At 37.0% G+C, this 12,410-nt stretch overlaps 1 protein-coding gene across 3 annotated transcripts in view; it reads left to right on the top strand.

Moving 5' to 3' along the window:
- Positions 1-12,410, top strand: part of GABRB2 (gamma-aminobutyric acid type A receptor subunit beta2) — a 249,935-nt gene that overhangs the window by 190,801 nt on the left and 46,724 nt on the right. For all 3 annotated transcript variants that reach the window (XM_014842749.3, XM_044777706.2, XM_070517117.1), the window contains exon 7: positions 11,926-12,063. In XM_014842749.3, coding sequence (XP_014698235.1) covers positions 11,926-12,063 — 138 coding nt within the window. The remainder of the gene's footprint in view (positions 1-11,925; positions 12,064-12,410) is intronic.

The following is a 12,410-nucleotide window of genomic DNA, read 5'->3' on the forward strand; positions in this document are numbered from 1 at the left end:
TAGAGGAAACAAGATTGGTAGTTTTTGGCAATTCTTAATAATTTAAATTAAAATGAATTGTTTAGAGTTTTCCTTGAATAGAAGAATTTCAGATTAGAGATCTTCTAGAACGGTGATTCTCAAGATTCTCTCTAGAGGTCTAGAGACCTCTGGGGGTTTCCTGGATGTCAAGCTTCCTTCATAAGAATATTCAGACTTTATGTGCCTTTTTCACGCTCATTCTTTCGCAATACACCGTTGTGTTTCCCAGAGGCTATGTGAAAACACATCACAACTGTTAAATGCAGAAGCAAAGATGAAAACCCAGCCATCCTCTATTAAGCCATAGGTTAAAGAGATTCACAAAAATATAAAACAAAGCCAATTCTTCTCAGTAACTTTTTTGGAAAGTATAGTTATTATTCATAAAAACTTTATTTATATTAGCATGTAATTAGATCATTATTATTATTTTAAATGAATTAATGAATGAATATTTCTAAATGTCTGTTTTCATTTCTAACATGGTAAATAGCAATAGGTATAACCCATATAAACAAAATCTTTAGGGAGTCCTCAATAAATTTTTAGAATATAAAGAGATTCTGAGACCAAAATCATGAGGATCGCTGTTTTAGAACAACAACTTTTTCAGATGTAGAAACTGAGCTCTGAATAGAGTATATGATTTGCTGAAATTCTACGGCTTGTATGTAGCAGGACTCAGACTGGGACAGGAACCCGGGTAGGTCCCCAGATTTGGGTTATGCCTATGGCTCAGCCTATAATATTCATAACACCAATTGGATATTCTTTATAGCAATGCCCAGCTGTGAGTTTGAATGTTATCCTGGAAATAAAGGTACATATATCATTCTAGGGAGGAAAATGTTTGTTTTTCTGTTTTCTACAAAACCTAGTGTTCTCCATTAGCTTTTGTTACTTAACAATCGACCCCAAAACTTAAACGGATTAAAACAAAAACCATTTATTATTGCTTTGGAGGCTCCAGGTCAGCTGGGAGGTTCTGCTGATCTGAGCCAGGCTCATTCAAGCATGTGTGGTCTTCACATGGGTAGGCTGGCAGCTGGCTGACTGCTGTGACGGAAGCCACTGGGTCACGTGTCCCTCATCCTCCACCGGCCATCCAAAGCCTGTTCATATGGTGGTAGCAGGATTCCAAAAGAGATGCAAGAAGCTGCTAAGCCTGTGGTAGCCCAAACTCAGAGTTAGCTGACCGTCACTTCTTTGATTACAAGTGGCAAGGAGAGCTCGGACTGAGGAAATGCTCTAACTCTCCTTGGGAGGAGCTGCAAAGTCACAGTGCAGAAGGGCGTGGATGCAGTGAGGGGAATAATTACAGACATGTTCCTGTAATATTACAGAATCATCAAACGTATGGCTTTGAATAATACTGTGAGGTCGTAAATATAGTGACTGAGGAATTACACTCTAGTGTTAAAGAGGATTTAGTTCGTTTCCCATTTCTGACAGTTGGGCAAGTCACTTAACCTTTTTAAATTGTAGTTCCTTCATCTGTAAAGTGGTTTCTACCTCAAAAGGATTAAATGAGATAATGCTTTTGAAGCACTGGGTTTCACACAGGAAATGCTTTAAAAATGTTAACTGGTGGCGATTTAAAAAATCCCTTGCATTAGATCAGCTTAGCGGATTCTTCCTGACTCCCCCAAATAAATTGCAATGCCCTGTTTAACTGTGCACATATGTCTACATGAGCAGCTTGTGCCTTCAGCCCCCGAGGCCTCCGTCTTGCTGTTCACAGAAGCCCTCTCACCAAACACAATTCCAATCCATCTCAGCAAATCTACTAAATGTCTATTTGCCAGCTTTCCACTCCAAGCCATGGTTAAAATTTTAAAGAATATATGCTCTCTGTTTAAATAAAAACTCACAATTGGTATAGAGCTAGATTCCTTACCAGATAATTTAAATTAAATTTACTGAGTGCTAAGAGAGAATATTATGTGAGCACAGAGGAGAGGGGCTTATACCTGGAGTTTAGAGAGAGTATAAAAATTTTTCGTATTAATCAAGACACATAGTAACAGTTCATATCACATGCCACTCTTTTTGACCAAAAGTTTCTCTGCAAGATCATGCTGCCTAACATTCATAAATATGTGAATCTTCAGCTGACCCCCTATCACAGTGAAGATGAGTGAAAGAATGGGTTAAGAGGGAGAGGCCCAGACCACTTCCAACATCAATAAGCCTGGCCTTCGCTTCCTCTGCCATCCCTTATCAGAAAGCAGATGGGTTGGTTTAACAGTCAATGGCATTTTATCACACATATCTCCTAGGCCATTCAGTTGGCCTTGTTAATTTAACCATCTTCCATTATCACTCTTGAGTTAACAAACGCTTCCATGTGACCATGTCCCCCTGTCACCAGGGAGCATTAGTCCAGTTGAGCTATAGGAATTGACTGCCTCTGGAGACTATTGTGGCAGATTGGTTTCTCTGGGCTATAGCCCAGAGAAAGTCATGGCCGGAGGGCCATGGCCACTCCAAGAATACCTTTGTTCACCTAAGAATGACAGTAGATATATCAAGTCAGCAAAATGAGGAAGTTTCTTTTGACGCAGGGACCTTTGCTTCAACATGGTAGCTCCCTTTTATGGATTGGTACCAGAGTCACTGCCTTTCTTTTAATGACTCTGAGGCTGGTACATGGGGATTCCTCATCCCAAGACAAGATGATGCTCAGGTTCACAATCCTACCACCTAGCAATTCAGTAAATAGCATCTGTTCACTATGACACTCTCAAGAGGGGGATCTGGTGAGCCATAAGTAAAGCGCTAGCATGTTAACACTTCAATTCAGCAGGTGTGTGCAACTGTCACCCTTAGTTAAGACCTGTATTAAGGAGGAGAAGGGCTACAGAGAAGTATATCAGACATGGTTCTTGACCCTCCAGCATAGTCTAGTAGCTGATACCAACACATCCACAAATCCTCTAATGTAAAACAGGCTGTGAGAACTACAGGAGCAGAGATTCAAATGAGTGCTATGGAAACATCATGGAAAGAAAGAGAGAAGGATCCCAGCTGAGGGAAAACGAGACAGCTTCTTGGGAAAGGTCGAAATTGAGATGGGCCCTTAAAGTTTACAGAAATTTGATATGAGGGGAAGAAATATTTCAAGTAACTGAAATAACTTGAACCAAGGCCTGGAGGACAAAGGGTTACTGAAGACTGTGGGCAGAAGTAGGGGCTTTGGAAGAGGAAGAAGGGTAACAGAAGATGAGGCTGCAAGGTAGATAGAAGCCCCTGATGGAGTTTTGAATGCCTCATTGAAGAATTTGCATTTAATTCTGTACGTATTGGGAAGGCCACCAAGAAATTTTCCATATTTTTGTTTTTAATTTTTTTTAAGACATGGAAATATCATCATCAACCTGTTTGTAAACAAAGTAATAGTAGAATGTATAGCATAGATTAGAAGAGGGAAAACCTAAAAGGTCATTGACTAGTCTTTTGAGGAATAAAAATAAAAGATGCAGAGATCGAATGCTAGAGTAGACTATTCTTAGTCCTAATGACACTAAATATTTGCATAAAACTGGCTCAAATAAAGATTTGCAGAAAACCCTTATACCTAGCCCCATCTCTCTATTCTTTGCTCTTATTGCCTACTGGTGATCGTAGGTTAGAGATTATTAAAGAAAAGTAGACCCCTGGATATAAACAGCATCAGAAACATCTTTTGAAGAGAGAGGCAGAACAGGGAGAAGATATTTGAATTTTAGAGCTTATATAACCTTTGTTCAGAAAAATCATTATTCCTCTGTGGGTCAGGCTAGATAGCAGACATTCCTCATCTCACTCCAATGGCAAGGTAATTGACCTTCACGCTGTACAAATCTCCTAATCATTTGCTATCCAAAGGATGGTCAAGAGGCAAACAGCATGCACACCTTTATTAGAACTGCAGAATTTCAGGCTCCACCTACTTAGTGAGAGTTTGCATTTTAACAAGTTGTCTAGGTGATTTCTATGCACATTAAATTTGAGAAGCACTGGCCTAAACTTTTAGCCAAAAGTTCTCTGCCTCTTCTACATTACTTCAAGACTTAGGGCTTGTGCATATGGAAAGAGCAGGGCTGGGTAGAGGGGAGGGCTGTGGTAACCATAACCCAGTCTAGTTCTCCTGTCGAGACAGACCCATATAAGGAGTTGAAGGCAGTGCCTGACACATAAGGGCTCTGTAATGGTAGCCACTAGTGTTATTATAGTTGTGGCTATTTTTGTTATTATTGTTTTTCATTTGGTTTCACTGACCTGGACCATTAGCTTAATCGCTTCAGCTCTCTGAATATAAGAAAGCTTAAGAAAGACACCATGGAGCTAAACTTGTAGAAACAGCCAGCAGATCACTCTGCTCCCATATGGAGACAACAAATACCGAGTTTTGCATTGAAATCCAAATAGAGAAATGATCTTTAAAGCACAAAATCTGACATTTTACTTGATTATGATCAATTTCCTATTCTCTTACATCATAAGATTTGAATTTGAAAATGGTAGTAACACAAAAAATAGGTTATCTTTGATGTAGGACGAATGCTGGGTCTTTATTTGACGGTGTCCTTATGAAGATCCCACTAGGTAATCAAGTCTGACCTACCCTAGGCTGATTATTTTGAGCTGATCGAAGTCCAGAAATGATTTGGCAGAAGACCATTTGTGTCCAGCAGTCCATCTGAAGAGCAGAGTGAAGAATAAGATGCAATTAAGGAGTCAGAGCAATCACTCAAAGTGTCTTTGGAACACTTTGCTTGCTGAATGTAAAGAGTTGTGGCTGACAAGTGCGTCTCTCTCTCCCTCTTGAAAAATCCCTGTAACTTTAATTGGCTTTGACTCTACTCAGTCTTGCGCCTTTGCACGGCATACCAGCCTTTGCATGGAGCAGAGTCCATCCTGATGGTGGACTGATACACTCCTAATTATGGTCACCGAGTTAGAATGAGAAGGATGCTTGCTGGCTTGCTGCACGTTCAGTCGTGCTGCTTCCCTGCAATGCTTGTCTGCCTTGTTCTGTTACAAGGTGCTTTCATCCCTCTTGTTATTGCAATGGTTTTTCTTCTGGAAACTTTTTTGGAGGAAAAAAAATGTTTGATCCACTAAAGAAGCAAGATATAGTTCTGAGGGACTATGAGCCTTCTCAAGTGCTTACCTGGCTTTTCAGGGAACATAACTAAAGCACCCTAAAATGTATGGCTAACTCCAGCATTTTATGGAATCACTACACCTCGATGGGTATTTTTTATATCCCCCCCAAAGATATTGTCTCTGGTCAAAAAGGTTTGGGAAATTCCAGGGGTAAGTAAAACTAAGTAGAGTTTTTGTTGCAGGACTTCCTAAACATTACAGTGTTAAATATGACTATAAAAGGGGACCAAAATGTGCAGTGACCCCCAAATATATTGACTTACAGCTCTTGTCCATGAAGCATATCGCAGGCCTAATGTTTCTCAAAACATAAATTGTTTTACTAATAGTTACTTACAAACCGATATTAGTAACTACATAAAGTTTTAACTACTAATAGGATGGTAATATGCTAAATTTTTTTACAATGAGGTGTTCAATTCCAAAAAGTTCTTAAAGTGCTGTGACAGACATACAAAGGGCAGGCAATTTGAGGCAAGATAGTTCTTAAAAAGTTGAAACCATCCATGACTAGTGTGAATTATCCTACTAACACTAACCTGTAATTGTCAGGCATCACCAAGTGGTTGTGATGCCTGAGAATTAATAGGTTAAAGCAACAATGGTGTTTCTATTGCTATGTTGAATACAATGGGAGACAGAAAATAGATACTTACTCTGGAACATTTAACAGTCCAATTGAGGAACAAAGTTTAAACAAGTGATGAGAGAGCAATAAGTCACTTTAATTTCCCACTAGAAAACAAATGGTGACATTGATAATTCATTTCTTTTGAATGTTCTCACTGGCCCTCCTTGTTTAAAGTCTTGGTACAGGTTCTTATTTTTGCACAGTAAAATCCTTCTGCAATGAAATATGTATTTAGTAGATAGCAAAGTATACAAGTAGACTGACAGTAAAGAAAGAAAAAGAACTTTTTAAAATGCTGTTATGTAATAAGATAGTCACAATTGTAAGAAGATGTTCATTTATGTAAATGTTTTCGAAATGAGATTTTTCATTCCTTAGATCTCATATAGTACCAATATGGTTTTGCCAATATTTGAAAGAGAGCGTATCTATCATTTGTGTCTTGTATAGATTTATAAACGTATGTATTTATCCTTCCTGATCAGAGGCTTATAGGATTTCATATAGTTTTAATTCCTCCAGGTAAATTCCAATAAATTTGTGTTTTGGTTTATTCATAGGCCATTTGAATTTATGTGGGTTATGTTTTTAATGATAATAAGATAATATAATTTAATGACTCAGTTTCTAGAATCCCATGAATAAAATATAAAAGATGAATTTAATTTTCAAGACAGTAATGAGGAGCTTCAGTGCATCTCCTCCTTCTGATATCTTTTAAAAGATATCTAATTATTTTTCACTCGTTATTGTTACGAAAGCTGTAAAAGTCAGGTCATACGTATTTGCATATGTTTTCTTTTATTTTTTAATCACTTTGAGAGACTGCTAAATATTCCTGCAGAGGAGTTTCAAAGAAATGAAGAAAACTAGGTCTGCTTTCAGCTAATCCTACACAGTATTTTGAACTGGCCTTTGAACTTGGCCACCCTGGCACCGTCATGGATTGTTGGTCTGGCATTTTCAGAAATCAATGATGCAAGAACATACATTTCCTTTCCCTTTGCAACATTCTATACTCGATTAACACAAAATGAAGTCGAGAAGATCGGGTTTTTAAGATCAGTAGCAGCCAAGAAGTATATACAATACATTGCTCCATTGTGTCAGATTTCAAAATCTTAGACATCAAAATAACTTTCAAATGTTTTATTATCAATTTCCAAACACTTTGGAGAGTTCTGTAAGTGTCATTGAATAGCTAAGTTTCTCATTGTGCAAATGCTTATTTGTGTTCATGAAATAGCAAAGTAGTATGTAACTAAATACATTTTTTATTCATTTAATATTATTTAAACCAAAATCATTAGATCATTAGCTAACTTTTTGAGCATTACCTGCCAAGTACTGTTCTAAGCATTTTACAGGTAACAACTCATTTTTCCTGTATAACATCTCTGTCAAGTATCCATTATTATCTCAATTTACAGATGAGAAAATAGAGGGCAAAGAGATTAGGTAACTTGACCAATTATTACATAAGGAGAAATGTATAATGAAGTTTTGGATTATTCTTAAGGACTAGGTTTTCATTGGGTAACTTTTTGTTTATTCATTCAGAAGATATTTATTCAGTGCCAACTATGTGCCAGGTACTGTGCTAGAAGCAAGAGATATAAACATGATGAGTTCCTTCACCAACCCAAGCATCTGGATAAACAACCATCACCCAAGTCCGCATGTGTATTAAATAATACCGAAACCTATTAAATAATACCTAAATAATCTATTTTCTGCAGGTACTGCCTACCAAGCACTGTATCAAATGGCTGGCATTTTGACAAACGCCTGTATTTGGTAATAATGTTTCTACCTATTAAACAACTATTTGGCGTCTTCTATACAACTGTACTGAAATGCCATAGAAATGCTCATGCCTCTGTGTACTGAGAGCCTTTATTATATGATTTGTAGTGATAGACAAAAGAAGGTGAATACTGAGGAGAGAAGCTGGAGAACCAGAAACATACTCTTTACTAGTTTAGACTTAGTCCTCTATTGGAAATAGTGAGAGTTGCATATTTCTCATTCTCTTCTTTCGAAGATGGCTGTATTTGACAAATGGTTTCCTAGAAAACTATTGCCTTCTTGTTTCATAAATAACTTTTTTAATGTTTTATACCACAAATTCAATTTTATAATGCATTTCTATCTATCTAGCTTAATTCTAGGAACAAATCACCCTTCTTTTGTTATTTTTAAACTGTTTTATCAAAAGTGGAATTGTCATTGACTCTAAACCATTTCATAACTGAGAGATCTGTGCAAATAACCAATGAGAAATGGGGTTATATTTGAGATGACGTCCTGGACTGTGAGGGTTCCCATGGCCATATAAGAAAGTTGAAGTGAAGAAAAAGCAATTATCCTTTGGGCCAGACACCACGGTTCTTAGGATTAGATAGAGAATATTAAGGGGAAGTGAGATGCTTTTTTCTGAAAATTTGCTTACTGCACCATTCACTTAATACCTGGACTTTCCTTTATAAATCATAAGCCTGGAATTACTTTTATTTATTTTTGTTTATTTTTTTATTGCAGTAACATGGGATTATAACATTGTATAACTTTCAGGTGTACATCGTAATATATTTCGAATTCTGTGTAGATTACATCATGTTCACCACTCAAAAACTGATTATAATCCATCATCACACACATGTGCCTAATCAATCACCCCTTTCTCCCTCCCCTCTCCCCCTTTCCTCTACGGTAACCACCAATCCAATCTCTGTTGCTACGTGTTTGTTTGTCGTTGTTTTTACCTTCTACTTATGAGTGAGATAATATGGTATTTGACTTTTTCCCTCTGACTTATTTCACTTAGCATAGTACCCTCAAAGTCCATTCATGTTGTCACAAATGGCCCGATTTCATCATTTCTTATGGCTGAGTAGTATTCTGTTATGTATATATACCACATCTTCATCCATTTGTCCCTTGATGGGCACCTAGGTTGCTTCCAAGTCTTGGCCATTATGAATAATGCTGCAATGAACATAGAGGTGCATGTATCTTTGTGTATTTGTGTTTTCAAGTTTTTGGATAAATACCCAGCAGGGGAATAGCTGGATCGTATGGTAGATCTATTCTTAATTTTCTGAGGATACTCTATACTGCTTTCCATAGTGGTTGTACCAGTTTACACTCCCACCAGCAGTGTACCAGGGTTCCCTTCTCTCCTCATGCCCTCCAACACTTGTTGTTTCCTATCATGTTAATTATAGCCATTCTCACTGGAGTGAGGTGATACCTCATTGTAGTTTTGATTTGCATTTCCCTGATAGCTAATGATGTTGAGCATCTTTTCATATGCCTGATGGCCATCTGTATACCTTCTTTGGAGAAATTTCTGTTCAGATCTTTTGCCCATTTTTCAATTGGGTTGTTGGTTTTTTTGTTGTTGAGACATATGAGTTCTTTGTATATTTTAGATATTAACCCCTTATCTGATATAGGGTTTCAAATATCTTCTCCCAATTTTTAGGTTGTCTTTTTGTTTTGTTGATGGTTTCCTTTGCTATGCAGAAGCTTTTTAGTTTGATATAGTCCCATTTTTCATTTTTCCTTTTGTTTCCCTTGCCCGGTCAGACATGGTACTCTAAAATATGCTGCTAAGACCGATGTCAAAGAGCATACTGCTTATGTTTTCTTCTAGAAATTTCATGGTTTCAGATCTTACACTCAAGTCCTTAATCCATTTTGAGTTGATTTTTGTGCATGGTGTAAGGGAATGGTCTTCTTTCATGCTTTTGCATGTGGCTGTCCAGTTTTCCCAACACCATTTATTGAAGAGACTCTCCTTCCTCCATTGTATGCTCGTGGCTCCCTTGTCGAATCTTAGCTGTCCATAAATGTGTGGGATTATTTCTGGGCTCTCGATTCTATTCCATTGATCTGTATGTCTGTTTTTGTGCCAGTACCACGCTGTTTTGGTTACTACAGCTTTATAGTATATTTTGAAATCAGGGAGTGTGATACCTTCAGCTTTGTTCTTTTTCCTCACAATTCCTTTGGCTATTTGGGGTCTTTTGTTGTTCCGTATAAATTTTAGGATTCTTTGTTCTATTTCTGTGAAACATGTTGTTGGAATTTTGATAGGGATTACATTGAATCTATAGATTGCTTTAGGAAGTATGGACATTTTAACTATGTTAATTCTCCCAATCCAAGAGCACAGAATATCTTTCCATTTCTTTGTGTCTTCTTTGATTTCTTTCAACAATGTTTTATAGTTTTCGGTGTACAGATCTTTCACCTCTTTGGTTAAATTTATTCCTAGGTATTTTATTCTTTCTGTTGCAATTATAAATGGGATTTTATTCTTAATTTCTCTCTCTGCTACTTCGTTGTTAGTGTATCGAAATGGAACTGATTTTTATATGTTGATTTTGTATCCTGAGACTTGACTGAATTCATTTATTATTTCTAAAAGTTTTTTAGTGGATTCTTTAGGGTTTTCTATATATAAAATTGGAATTACTTTCAAATCAAAGTTTTATATGAAAAAAAGACATTCCATAACAAAACAAAGGGCTCTAGATTAGATCACACTAATAAAAAATATTGGTGGTGTTTAATTTATTAAAATTCTACCATTTTGATTACAATATAATTTGTGATGTTTGCAAGTAAACAAGCCTTTTAAAAATCACTAGCTGTTATCTAGTAGTCTACAGTTGTGGAACCAGAAGTTCAAATTCTGAATAACTCTTCCAAAACACTGTATTTCTGCATCAGATGAAGATGACTGCTCTTATCAATAATTAAGACTGCAGATTTCTAGAAAAGTTAAGACTTTGCCTGAGCTGTGCTGTGGTTGATGTGCATTCTCAAATCAAGGGCATGGTAGTTCTTTGAAAAATAATTTGTTGTCACTTTTTGGGAAATTTGATGCTCTCTCTTTTGGGGAAATGTGGTTAACTGAAAATCATAAGAGCTAAGAGTCAAAGGATTGGCATTCTTGTCCTCAGTGTTATGCTAACTAGTCACATGTCAAAAGGCAAGGAACTTAAGCAGTCTTTTTAATTTGTTTTGTTGGTTTTGAAATTAGGGGAGCAATATCTGTCCTGCCTACTTCCTAGACTCATAAAACTTCAACTATTCATATGCAAAAGTTCTTTGAAGAGATAAATATGATATAGAAATATAATGCATGCTTTTGGGGGGATTTCTTGGGGGTGAGTTTGTAAAATATTAATATTTACTGGATTTCATTGCCTGCTTCCCTGTACAGCACTGTTTACAATCTAATATGTGCTTACTCATTGCAGTTACATGCGTGCTTACTAACTAGGATATGTGTGCTTATTCTCCTCTGCCCCTGGATTGAAAGTATCATTATAACAGAGGACATATTTTTATTATATGGATTCCTATCCCCAGCACTTGTGCACTGATGAGCACAGTGGATGCTCAATAAATAATGGTTGAATGAATGGAAGCATGCCTCCTAAATGCACGGTGCATTTACACTGTATACCATACATTTGTACTTGCTCCTTAAAACTGTTCAAATTGACATTGTTTTGAGTTTCATTTGGGGGGAGTTATTTTGGAATTTAGATATACTACAAAAATCAAAGCTGGAGATCATGTCTATGAATATTAAAATATTGATGACTCACTTCTTCATAATCACTTCTTCTCTGACCTGAAACCCAAATAAGTTGTAATGCAAAGATTTTGCATTGGGGTGAGAGTTTGAGAGCATTCAGTGCTGCAGTGATAACTTAAGTGATTTTTCTCTTCTTTTATCTTCTCTTAGAGCATCATCCAGGGTTATGCGACAATGTGATAATGTTAGAGAGAGCGAGATTTATAATCAGATAACCCTAGGTTCAAGTCCCAACTGTACCATTTCCTAGTTGCAAGACTTAGTGCAAAGCTTCTACAAGCCTTTGTCATCTCATGTGGGCCTGATTATACTTCCCTCGTGGGATTGTTGTGAAGATGAAATGGGATCATGTGCTTCAGGTCCTTAGCATGGTACCTAATACATACAGCCTTTAGCTGTAGCTGTTTTTATTTACATAGTTCATCTTCTAAACCAATATTCTTTCTGTTTTGTTTTGTTTGTTTTTGTTTTGTGTATGTGTGTGTGTCTATGTTTCCTTTTGCAGATGGATATACAACTGATGACATTGAGTTTTACTGGCGTGGGGATGATAACGCAGTAACAGGAGTAACAAAGATTGAACTTCCACAGTTCTCTATTGTAGATTACAAACTTATCACCAAGAAGGTTGTTTTTTCCACAGGTTTGTATCAGGGAAGAGGGTTAAAGGAAAAGGGGCTTCATTATATTTTGTCAAAAGTGTTCACTTAGATCAGGATTGGGGACCAGGGAAGGACGATGACACTAGAAAACTTAGATCTGCTGAAAACCCTGCTCCCCATCAAGCCCATTGCTCATTTGGAACCCAACAAGTTATTTTCCAGAAGGTACCCCCAGTAAAACTGAGAGGATTAGCCTTATGCCTCTCATTAGCAAGAGAAGGGACTAATTTTTAGAGATGCAATACAAAAAGAGAAATGAAGACCTGAGCCAGAGTTGGGAACCCCCAACTTTAGGCATCTCCCAGAATTTATCATAATCTTTTGAAAC

Source organism: Equus asinus, chromosome 9 (assembly GCF_041296235.1).
Source record: "Equus asinus isolate D_3611 breed Donkey chromosome 9, EquAss-T2T_v2, whole genome shotgun sequence".
Taxonomy (NCBI): Eukaryota; Metazoa; Chordata; class Mammalia; order Perissodactyla; family Equidae; genus Equus; species Equus asinus.